This window comes from Mangifera indica, chromosome 10 (genome assembly GCF_011075055.1).
Source record: "Mangifera indica cultivar Alphonso chromosome 10, CATAS_Mindica_2.1, whole genome shotgun sequence".
Classification (NCBI taxonomy): domain Eukaryota; kingdom Viridiplantae; phylum Streptophyta; class Magnoliopsida; order Sapindales; family Anacardiaceae; genus Mangifera; species Mangifera indica.
The window spans coordinates 15,554,877-15,567,037 of record NC_058146.1 but is presented as its reverse complement, the minus strand read 5'-3'; the positions used below and the strand labels follow the sequence as shown (position 1 = coordinate 15,567,037).

General features: G+C 28.4%; 2 protein-coding genes across 11 annotated transcripts in view; one reads left to right on the top strand and one right to left on the bottom strand.

Annotated features, from left to right (window-relative positions):
- The first annotated feature begins 380 nt into the window (after positions 1-380).
- LOC123227518 lies at positions 381-1,527 on the top strand. Of its 2 annotated transcripts, none has more exons than XM_044652473.1 (2): positions 381-624; positions 726-1,527. In XM_044652473.1, exons 1-2 carry the CDS (start codon positions 493-495, stop codon positions 1,221-1,223), a joined length of 630 nt encoding a protein of 209 aa, XP_044508408.1. In that variant the 5' UTR covers positions 381-492; the 3' UTR covers positions 1,224-1,527. The 2 variants fall into 2 exon arrangements, with proteins under 2 accessions (XP_044508408.1, XP_044508407.1); XM_044652472.1 differs by having other exon boundaries at positions 410-624; positions 723-1,527.
- An 8,085-nt stretch (positions 1,528-9,612) lies between these two features.
- The window catches only part of LOC123227520 (disease resistance protein RGA2-like), a 56,147-nt gene continuing 53,598 nt past the window's right edge, over positions 9,613-12,161 (bottom strand). Inside the window, exons 6-9 of one of the 9 annotated variants that reach the window (XM_044652478.1) lie at positions 11,263-11,328; positions 10,705-10,749; positions 10,483-10,608; positions 9,613-10,324 (exon numbers count right to left, since the gene is read on the bottom strand). In XM_044652478.1, the coding sequence (XP_044508413.1) occupies positions 10,497-10,608; positions 10,705-10,749; positions 11,263-11,328 (223 nt within the window). In that variant the 3' untranslated portion in view covers positions 9,613-10,324; positions 10,483-10,496. The remainder of the gene's footprint in view (positions 10,325-10,482; positions 10,609-10,704; positions 10,750-11,262; positions 11,329-12,161) is intronic. The other 8 variants (XM_044652477.1, XM_044652479.1, XM_044652481.1 and 5 more) reach the window with 8 other exon arrangements.

The following is a 12,161-nucleotide window of genomic DNA, read 5'->3' as shown; positions in this document are numbered from 1 at the left end:
ACTTTCGAATGATTAGTAAGAATAATTTATGATGAAAATTGTTGACTACCACTGTATTTTAAAAACAATAAAATTATATATACTTATAATAAATACGTATATTGAACTTTAATTTGAGTATTAATTAATGATATGTAATTATACTATTGATTGATTTTGAATTAAAGATAAACTAATATATAATTATATGATAATATATCATAATTATTATATTAAAATTGGTATACATTATAAATATATGTAACATCACTTTCCAAAAATACAAAGTAGTTACAACAGTAGATGGGGGCATGATTGTCATTTAACATAGAAACGGGAGAGGCCAGCGTTCGAACTAGCTGTGATAATTAATTGATCTTTAATTATCTGGAGCCCCACTTTACAATTTTCCTCGCATTGATTTCATAGCCCTATCTTCTCTCTGTCTGCCTATAAATACTCTTGCTTCCGTGCCTCCTTTTTCTGATACTGCAAATTGAAAACCACTCGAAAATGGCTGCCGATGTTTCATATTTTCTCAGTCTGAGACAAGAAAGCAACTCCAATTCAGAAATTTTAATCACCAAAGACTTGCTTGGAGGCCTTTCCAAGGTTTCCAACTCAGAATCGGATCTGGGTTCAAAGGTAGGCCTGTTTGTTCGTCTTTATTCACCGTTCAGATGAGTTGAATCGGTTAATATGATGAGAAATTCTGAAGCTTTTTTTCTTTTTGGTATTTTTAGCAGTATGGAGAAGAACGGGCGAGATGCAAGTCACCAAATACGCCGTTATCGTCAATTTCTGCATCAGAAAATTCGGATAACAGGAAGAATTTGCCTCCGGAAACAAACCCAGATGCAGATTTCCAGGATTTGAACTATCCGCCGCCGCAACAACCGCCGCAGATCAACCACTTTCTGGAAGAGACCTGCCTGGATTTGAAGCTGCAATCCTCGTCAAGCCATTACCAAAGTGTTTGTACTCTGGACAAGGTCAAATCCGCACTGCAAAGAGCCCAAAAACGGACCCTGGAGAAAAAACAAGCCTCTTATTCTCCAGGGCCGCCCTCTGTCTCTTCATCTTCGTCTTCATCTTCAGGCCCTGGAATGTTCGCAGCAGGCTGCCCTGGCTGCCTGCTTTATGTAGTCACGTTAAAAGCAAATCCCAAGTGCCCTCGTTGCAACACCACCGTGCCGTTTCAGGCGGCGAAGAAGGCTAAAATTGATCTGAACTCATCCTTCTGAAGAAAATTATCTCAACTTCTTCATGTACAGTGAAATTAAACACAGTTTTCAAAGTGTAAATTAGGTTCAGCATTACCTGAATTATTATTATTATAATTATTATTTATTTATAGAAAGATTATATTATATGCATAGGCATGATTATTGGGTTTGTCAGGTTTAAATTTGCTGTAATTTTGTTGAATTTTATTTTTATTGCATGATTTATGCTTTGGTTGGCATAATATTTTTTTGAAATTGGTTTTGCCAGCCATGTGATTTAGTTATAGAAATATTAATGAAGGGAAGCCGTTTCTTCTGCCCAGTGCGTTGAATTTTTAAGTTATCACAGTTCTCAAAATATATAATTCAGATAATTTTAAATTAAATTAAATTAATATTTAATTATATAATAATATATTATTTATATGTATAAATTATATATAAAAAATAAATACATATATAATTTATACAACCACAACTGCTACCGTCACTATACTAGACTATACCTTTCAGCGGGATAAAGCCAAAATTGAATTGGCTTCTCTTTCTCTCCATTAAGAATTGGATTTTGCCATGGAAAATCTTTAGTACTACATCAAGCATTAATTTCTTGAATATTTATTTAATTTTTTCATAAAAATATTATTTTTAATGTTAGTCAATATGATAACAGCCAAAATAGAAATTATTTTGTGAGAATATTATATCCGAAAATTAATTTCGTCAAAGTTATATCTAAATACTATTTTATTTGCATAAATATTATTGCCTTTTTTTTTTATTGAAGGAGTTAATTTTATTTTTTCTATTATATATATCAAATTAATTTTTTTTTTTATAAAAGAGGCTAAATTTTCAGATTTTTTTATTAAAAATATCAAACTTTTGAATATTCTTTTTAAAGATGTTATTTTTATTGAAACTATCAAATTAATTATTTATTTCAAAAACAAAATAATAATCATAATTCTATTTGTTTAATATCTTTTATAGAAAATAATATATAAAAAGAAGTGTAATTTTATCAAATCCGATCAAATCATACATTTTAATGTGATTTCAACCATCTTACGATACAATCATATGGTCAAAGTCACACTTAATATGCAATTTTTGGTCAAATCACACCATTTTAAGTGCTATTGCACATGGAAAAATGTTTAATTTTGACTATTTAAGTTGTTGAAATCTCATTAAATGAATAAGTATTAATTTAGATATCGATAATAATATATTATTATATAATTAAATATTATTTTATAATAAAATTATATATATAAATAAATTATACTAATATATCAGTATAAACTGAAGTGATTATTTGTAATTAGGTTATGTGATTGTTTAATTTTTCTCTCACTTAAAACTCACCTAATAGTATGCAACCATATTAATCTGTACAATTTATTTATATAATTAATAATTAATAATATTAATAATTATTTTATTTAAAATTATTTAACAAATGATAATATCTCATCGTTTATACGTATTATAAATTCATATAATTTTATCGTAATTTATATTTATTTGTATAAGATATGAGAAGAATTTTCTATAGGACTGTTTTCAACTAAAAAAACTAAAAAAAAAAAAAGACAAATTGTTTCGCATGTGTAAAATAAAATAATAAAGAGAAGCCGCAAGTAGCGTGAGCCCCACGAAAATTCATAAATGATGGAAACATATAACTATAAATTCAAATTATTAATTATTTGACAATCTTTAATAACAAAATAATAAATAACTCAAGTTGACAAGACATCTTAATTATGATTAAAAAAATAGACTCAAATCAAAACTATTGAAATTTTGATGAAACGTTTTTGTCACTAAATAAATAAATAATAAAATTGTATATCTAATTTAAGCATATAAAATTTTTTTATTTATATTGATGTTATCATGACATCAACATAAATAGTATATCTTTCCGATCCAACCAATAAATTGTAATTTGATACAATTTACTTAATTTAATTTTGGATTAATTCAGTTCAATAACTTAAACATATTTAAATCATTATTCAAACCAAATTTGTCACAGGTTTTTGATTGAAAGTTGTAATAAAGCCCTAGTTAGTAAATTTACAAATTATTCGTGTTCCTGTATTATTCATGTATTAAACATGTTTAAAAAAAATTTTAAACTTAAAACATGTTAAACATGTGTTTTAGGTCATTCCCATATTAAACGCAAATTATGTGTCATATTTTTTAATTTTTCACTAAACTTAAAATACAAAATTATCCATTTTATTTTTAATTATTTACGAAAATGTCACTGCTATTTAAAAAAAAACCTAACAATATTTCTTTTTTAATTTCCAACTCTAATTTTGCATTTTCTTCCCCTACAGCCTGTACAAAGATTTACTCTGATATAAGTTTGAAATTCAAACTGATTAATTTGTTTATTTTTTTCAATTAACTGATACATTATTTGTTATATAAAGAATTTTGATTATGTATTATGTTATATTAGATTTAATAGTTAAATAAATATTTTATATTTCAATTGTGATATTGATTTTTCAATAAGAGATTCATAAAAAAGTACTAAAATCATTATAATGTTACTGTATTTTTAAAAATATATTATCAATGATATGTTATATTAAATCTATATATATATATATTTTGTATTTTTTTTTTAATAAAAATTCTAAGAATTTTTTTTATAAATATATTGTTTATTATTCATTTTATTATATTCATATAATTCATATGCCCTTTTTTTTCGTTCTTGTATTTACTAACTAAAAATGAAGCTTGTATAGATAATGGGTCAAATTGCTCCAATTCAACCCTATCAAAAAAGAAAGTGGGTATTTGATTGGATGGTCAAGTGTCATTAATACAAAATCCTGTGACGGACCGAAAGTCTTTTGCTAGATGTGGATGACATCACCGCCACCTCATCCTAGGACATTTTTATTCACCAAATCTTTTAAATATTTCTTTAAACCCCTCAACTTTTCCATCAATTTTCAAATTCTAAAAGCATTATGATAAGTAGTAGTAATAATTTAATAAATTTTAAAAACTATTTTTTAATGGTCATCGAATCATCACATTTTAGTACAACAAAACTTTTCTAAGTGTTGATTTAATTTTATCACTTATAAATATTTAAAAATTTATTATAATTGAATTTATAATTACATTCTTAATATTATTAGAGAAATTAATTAAAATAATATAATTTTATATTTTATTGATATTAAACTATATTAGTTAATATTTTATTCCACGAATGCAATCAAGAAATACATGTTTTATTGAAAATATTCAATTCTAAAATCTATGATAAATATTTACATGATTACATCTATAAAGCTTTTTATTTTTGAACTTTCTACCTATAAAAAAATCATTATTTTTAACAAAATAAATGGTTTTAATATACTAATTATAGTTTATTATAACTAATAAATAATTTTTATTAACTAATAATCATATTTTTTGTTGAATTATTTTTTGTTTTGATTGAATTTTACATATAAAAATTATTGTAAATCCAAGGTTTTTAAAGTAAGAAATAAGGAGAAAATTTGCATTAAATTGAGTTTTAATTAATCCGTATAATTCATAAAAAAAAATTGGTTAAAAAGGTTTAGACGTGAAAAAAATAGACAAGGGAAAAGGGGTATTTCACTAATTTAAAAATTACAGGACTTTGAGGTAATTTTTCATATTAAGGGATGTATAGAAATAATTGACTTTTGTATAAACACGCAACGTCAACATCGGGGCATTTAAAACAGCCTGAAATGAACTCACCATGGATCCACGTGTCGGAATGTGGTGGGAGGCAATAAATGGGGGTTAAGACGTATGTACGACGCGTCGGTGACTTTCAGTATCAGGCAATAAATGAGGAGGGTGTCGTTTTTGCGAGATTGGCGTTAGGCAAGTTGCTGTGACATGGACATGAAATGAAAGCGTGGAAATGGAAAATCCCAACATTAAATTGCATTAATTGGAAGATGCTCACGGTTTCATGTGATGATAGGATAAAGACTTTCATGGCATTTAAAGAGGATTGTCTTCTACTCCAAATGAAATTTAAATTCAATGAAAATTGCATTTATAATTAAAATTAAAATTGATATAAACATTAAAATTTTAAGATATTTTATTTGACCACCATCATTAATGCCTAATTAATTTAAATAATATATAATTATGATATATTATTATATTATTAAATAATTTTAAATTAAATATAAAATAATTAAAACAAAAACTAGCATGTCATGAATTGCATTGTTTCTATCAAATCTCAAGACCCACGTACAATGAGTCGTTTTCGTAGGCATTTTTGTAAGTTGGTTTGCAAAAATATACTTTTTTAATTTATAAAAAATTAATTTTCTAATTTGTGCAAGTCTTCCCTTGAGGCAATGAGATATCTTATTTTATTTGTTGATCGTGACATAACCCACAAAATTTAAGGTTATGCCCAAAATTTGTGCATTGTGATGACATAACTCATTACTATATTTAAAATTAAACATTCAAATAATATAAGAACTCATCATTATTGGTATAGTTAGAATTTGTTAAAATATATTTTAAATATATGATTTTTTATGTTATAATATATCTAAAATTAATAAAACTATATGTAAAATTTTGTGTATAAAAATAATATGTTCTCATGTGATTGAATATTATTTATATTTAATTTTTAATTATCTAATCGAATGATGACACGTTATTATTTATAAAAAACGTTGTATACATAACACTACTTTATCCTAGATATATGTTTTCCTAGATTAGCATATATTTTTAATATATGTTTTCTTGTTATGCATTATTGTATATTTATAATGTTGATTTATGTTTTCTTATAGAGAATTTAGGACTTTTATAAATTTGTATATCGTTTAGACAATTTTATATACCAAAAAAAACAATTTATTCAATTTTCATCATAATATCAAAGTCAAACATTCATGTAAGTATTTCCTTTTGGCATACTTACATCGCCACCAATGTAAAAAAATGAGTTCATTAATGTAACTGCACATTCATGTCATCAATTACGTGAAAAGTTGAGTTCATTAGTTTGGTATACCCACACCATTATTTATGTGAAAAAATGATTTCATTAATTTGGCATACTCGTGCGATCACCTGTGTAGAAGCATGAGTTTATTAGTTTGTTATATTCACACCGTCACCTATATGAGAAAGATAAATTTATTAGTTTGGTATACTCACACCCTCATTTATGTGAAAAGATAGGTTCATTAGTTTGATATTCTTATGTTATCATTTTGTCAGTGACACCCTTTAACTCACTTTCATATCTTTTATTGATTAGTTAGCAGAAGCCTTCATCTTTTGACTTGCATTACAAACTCAATTTGACAAATCTTTTGCTAACTTGAGTTTGAGGGGATGTTGAAATATATTAGAATATATTCCAAATATATGGCTTCCTATGTTCGAGTATATCCTATATATATGGTTTCCTATGTTAACATATATTTTTATGTTGATTTATGTTTCCTTAGATAAATTTGTTAGTGCATGTCGTAGAAACCAATCATATTATCGTTTTCAGGGCATTTCATCTTGTATTAAATATTAATAAAAGAAGTGTTTTGTATTTCACATGTATGGTATACCTCATTTTATTTATTTATTCATTAATTATATTGTGTGCATGTGAATTGTTGGATGATATGGACTTTGGAAGATCAAATCATTGAAGCGTTTACTATGTATGTGATGCCAATTAGGTAATGACATTGCACAATAGGCACACTAAATGCCTCTATTGACTATCATGAGATGATATTAGTAGGAGTGACTGTGAAAGTCATATTATGTGAATTAATAGTTAATGAATTATTTTTTAAGTATGACTAATAACGATGAATCACATAGATATGTAAAATGTAATTAATAATTCATCATAGGATTGCCTTAGTGTACTATTAATCATTCAGCCTGAGATGTTACACTTGGATCTAATGTGGATACATATGTTTTATATAGTGTAAAAATATAAAACTATTCATGTCATGTATAATAAGCCAGATTGGTTATCCGTTGTTTGTATGCAGAAACAAGTGATAGTCAAGAAGGAATCCGTCAACTCAAAATAATTTGATTTCAAATTCATATACGAATGTCAATAAATATTGAAAATAAAAATATCTGGTTAGAGTATTAAAAAAGTCACATGAAAGTAATTATTATGACTTACATTTTTCTCATGTACTTTGAATTAGAACTCAGTATACTTAATCTTACTCTTACTTTTATGTTGTTTTAAGCATGAGTGAGACTATGTGACCTTATAATGAGTATTTATTAATAATGATGTATCACTATATAATTGAGTATTATTTCAAATTTATAGTAGGCTATTTGTGAATCTATTTTCTGTTAAAATAAGAACTTTACTGGAACTTCGTATGCTCAATCTATCACGTAATTATCTCTATGGTGAGATTACAAAGACCAATAAATAATTGTTTGTTTTGGAGTCATTAGACCTTATTTCAATCATTTGAGTGGAGAGATTCTTGCATAAATCCCTTTTGTTAGATTATCTCTCAAAGTTCAACTTGTCCTAAAACAATTTGAGTGGGAAAATTCCAACAGGGCAATATTTTGACACTTTAAACCAATATTTTTAGAATTGGATTGGACATTAGCTCAATAGAGGGGATAGTTTGGCCGTTTGACTCTTGGTTAGACTAGTTAATTATTTAAAATTAATATTTATAATAAGTTTGTATAATTTATCATTAAATATATAATTTGAATTATTTTATCATTAAAATAAACTTAGTTTGATGGTATACATGCGTAAAATTGATACATGAGAACTTTGATTTAAGTCCTAATAATGAATTAAAAAAATTAATTTTTTATGTAACCTAGTTCAAATCGTCCGATCCAATCCGATTTTACTTTAAAAAGGGTTTTCAAATGAATGTAATTGTTTTTGTTAGCAGGTGACGGTTCGAATGATCGAAGCGTTGATTTTTAAAAGCATGCTTTGAACATAAGTGGATCAACATATATCCGCAATGAATTGTTACATGGAGATCTCATTGGAATCAATTATACTAGTAACAACAATCCCTCAACTTTAGTAAGTGTTGAAGTTGAAGATGCCTACTGGTGGGAAAAGTTGTTTTAAGCAATTGCAATTATTAGCTATGGAGTTGGCTTCTAGTAAGGGTAGATCCGAACTGAGTTAGTTTGGTTTGAATTGGTGTTTGGCTTGATTCGAACTAGAGTTTCAATTGGGTAGTTAGATTACAATTTAGTTCAAATCACGCTCTAACAACACTATTTATCCCACTTGTACTATTATTTTTCTTACCAGTGATACTATTAATCTCACCAATGACATTTTTGATCAATTCAAACAAGCCTGAGTCTAGATTCAACTAAGTTCTTATCTAACACTAGATTGTAGAGATTTTTTAAGGTTCTCTTATTTGATACAATGGACATGTTGTATCTAAAAGGTCCATCTTGACCCAAAATGCTTCGGGAACTCTATAAATGTTATTGGGTCTATGATTTTCTTGTGGAAAAGACCCAATTAGCATTTATTAAGTTTCGAGTGTCCAACAAATGGTATTATAGCATAAAGTTTAAACGATTCCATCCAATCCACCACCAGAACACTAGATGGAGGGACTTTACATACAGGTTTGTGATGTGGATTATGTGACGAAAGGCAAAACCTAGAGCATTTTGCAAGATGATTTCCCGAACATGAAGTTTTAGAATTATTATTTTGTTTTGAAACTTTCAAATTTTATATTATAAATCATAGGAGAAAAATCACAAACATTAATGTTACAGTTGCTTGCAAGAAAAGCACAATAGAAATTGTAAACTAAGATTGATTATCAATTAGTGTCTTCATACTAAACAATACTTGATTGAGGCCTTTGTTTTTCAAGATACTAATTTACACGGAGGCGTCAAGTTCCCTTGATGTAGCAACCGGATAATAAAAAGATTGCAATGTTGCTCTACAAATATGGTAGCTATTTCATTAACAAACTGATTTTTCCTTTGATGGGATCCTAGTGGAAGTTGCTTCATAGATATCGCCCTTCGATTGAAAGCGTATCCTGCAGTAGTAGATCTATGACCATAAATCATATCTCTCAAGCAAGCTTGACTTACGAGACTTCAACTATTATTATTTTAAAAATCCCTTGGACACTTGTCTTCTGCAACATCATTATTACTTCTTATCTACATGTAGAAAGTTAAAAACATCAGTATCAGGCCTGAAATTCCGAGACCTACTACAATACCAACAATCATCATAGTTTGGTCCTTCTAACATGAACTAACGATGGTGTGAAATTTTGGGTAGGAAAATTCAGCTTTATGTATATCAGAAAACATATAATGTACAATCGTTATTAACTCATCTTACATCATATAATGCCCAAAGGAATTACATAGTGTACCTGGAATGACACTAGGATGCAACAAATCCCTTTACCAACCCAAAAAGGTGGATTTCAAGATGGTTCTCAAATGCATTAACATTACATTTCTTTGTCATTGCGATACTATTTCCGCCTGCTTTTTTTGATATGCCAAATTTTTATTAACTGGAGAGTTCCCTACAGGATCAATTACGAGAGTAAATAGATGAAATTGCAATGGTAGAAGCTGTGTATTCAAGGACAAGAACCAAAATTCTCCAGCAAGTTCACCTGAGCATAGATATAAAAAACATGCCTTCCAAGACTCCTCCATGTTTGTGAGCCTTGATTACCAAAACGTTGCCTCAACAAAGGACACGCTTACATTGTAAGGTCTATTCTCCAGACTTAAGTCCATAATATCTAAGTGATCCAGAGGATTGCCTTGAAGACTGATAAAGCTTTGGGGCAACAGTTCCAGTCACTTGTGAGCTGGTATTTTGAACATGTGTGTTGAATCTGTTAATTGTCGATCAGAAAACAAATCAGCATCACTAGTTCCCCGTTTTCTGCATCAAGTAGATTAGAAGAAGCTCTACCAATATCATTGTTATCAGCCTTATACACTATGCTATCAACTTTCATTTCTTCACCACCACACTAGATTGCAAAACTTGAATCTGCAGATTGCAAACGTATACTACACTATCAGTTTGGCCCTGTTATCCTAACTAGAGCTATGAACAAACAATTTACAAAGCAACAACAGCAATATAGTAGAAAGGTAAATTGGTAATATACTAAATTTTATAAAACAGTTATACAGCTGAAAGAAAGAAGCTTACAACATGGAGCATTCTTACTGCAGGGGAAATTTCTCTGCAAACAATTCAATCCGGGGAGAATACTGGCAAGCACAGAGAACATTACCAGTTATGTTTGTTAAAGCGCAGCATATCCCATTGCTGAGCCTATATATGTTGAGTCATTTTTTTCTTTCAGCAAGTGCATTCTTTCAAAAGAAAAAATCTGACATCTTATATTTTGAAAAAGGAACTATAACCAACCAGATGTTTGAGTTGTCAAACATGAAATTGCTGGCCACTAGATTCCTGTTCAGTCCAATGCAAAGATCAATTATACTTCGAAGTATGAAGTATACTTGCTAGGGATGTAGTACATCAAATCATAACTCGAGAAATAATTGTAAGATAAATCCCTGAACAAAATGGAATTTAAAAACCAGATGAATGATCTGGAAACACCAGATGAATAGGAAACATATGCACATCAATCTGGAAAGAAACTATTCAGTCAAGACTTCCAATTGTTTTCATCAATTACTTACAATTATTGTCTAGATTTTTAAAAATTAATGGGATGGACTAACACCAAGATACATATTTGTAGCAGTAGTGCATTGTTCATTCTTCTTCAGTTTGTATGATAAAATTTATTTCTTTTTCTTCTTAATCTATTCACGAAGCATTTGGCACCAATACCTCTTTGACATTTGAGCCTCTAAAACTTCCAAGGAAGATATAACGAATATTGACATATAACATCCATCTAATTTGACATGATATATATGCATAATTCTCAAGAAAACTGAAGCTCAAGCTTACATGTTTTTAAGATATACAGCCTTTTGCTGAGGAATGGTTCCTGATAGGCCATTGTTTCCAAGAAACCTAGCCATAGAAACAACAAACAAAATAATGTATGCTAAACAAGAAAATAAGGGTAAGATAAAAATCTAAAATAAAAAAAACTAACTTAAATAAAATGGTCAAATCTTAAATATATGAAGGTAAGCTTCAACAAATTTACAAGTAAGAGTATCAATGCTGAACAAAGCACTTGAAATTTGACAATTAAGTTGTTGAAAACCAAATCCCTGCAGAAAGGGAAAGAAACCATTAAAGAAGACCCACATAAACAATAAGAGACACACTCATGGAATTATAATACTAACTTACATTGTCTGTAAACTTTTATATTCTTCAATGTCAGATGGCATGCTAACATTGAGCACAACATTTCTAGGATATCCAGAGGGAAAGGAAGATTGATCAGTATTGAATGAATCAGCTAGGGAAATATTGCAGTACACCAAATGATAGAAAAAAAAATCAAACACCGGAAAAAAAAAGCAGCTTACAGTGTGGAGCACTCTTGTTATAGGCCAAGTTTCTCCAAAGACAGCTCAATCCAAGGACATTACTGGCAATCATAAGGACATTGTTTTGCATCACAAATATCAACACCCTGTAATCTAATCCTTCGTAGAACAGAATTTCAACAACTATTTTTTCTTTTCCCCTTTCAATAAGAAAATTTAGGATCCCAGATATTAAAACTAAGGTATTATGGATCCCTAAGCTCGTTTCTCTCTTCAATCTACACATACAATAAAAACAATGTTTGACTTCAAGTTATTTTATAGAATTTCATGTTCAAGTTATCATGTATCTTACTAAGAAAGATGAATATGCAAAAATTATATTTCAAATTTTAAGATGAC

What these genes read in the sequence shown, in the direction of transcription:
- LOC123227518 (XM_044652472.1), top strand. Translation starts at nt 493, where the DNA reads ATGGCTGCCGATGTTTCATATTTTCTCAGTCTGAGACAAGAAAGCAAC. An exon ending in AATCGGATCTGGGTTCAAAG is followed by an intron (nt 625 to 722) that starts GTAGGCCTGTTT and finishes TGGTATTTTTAG; the next exon opens with CAGTATGGAGAAGAACGGGC.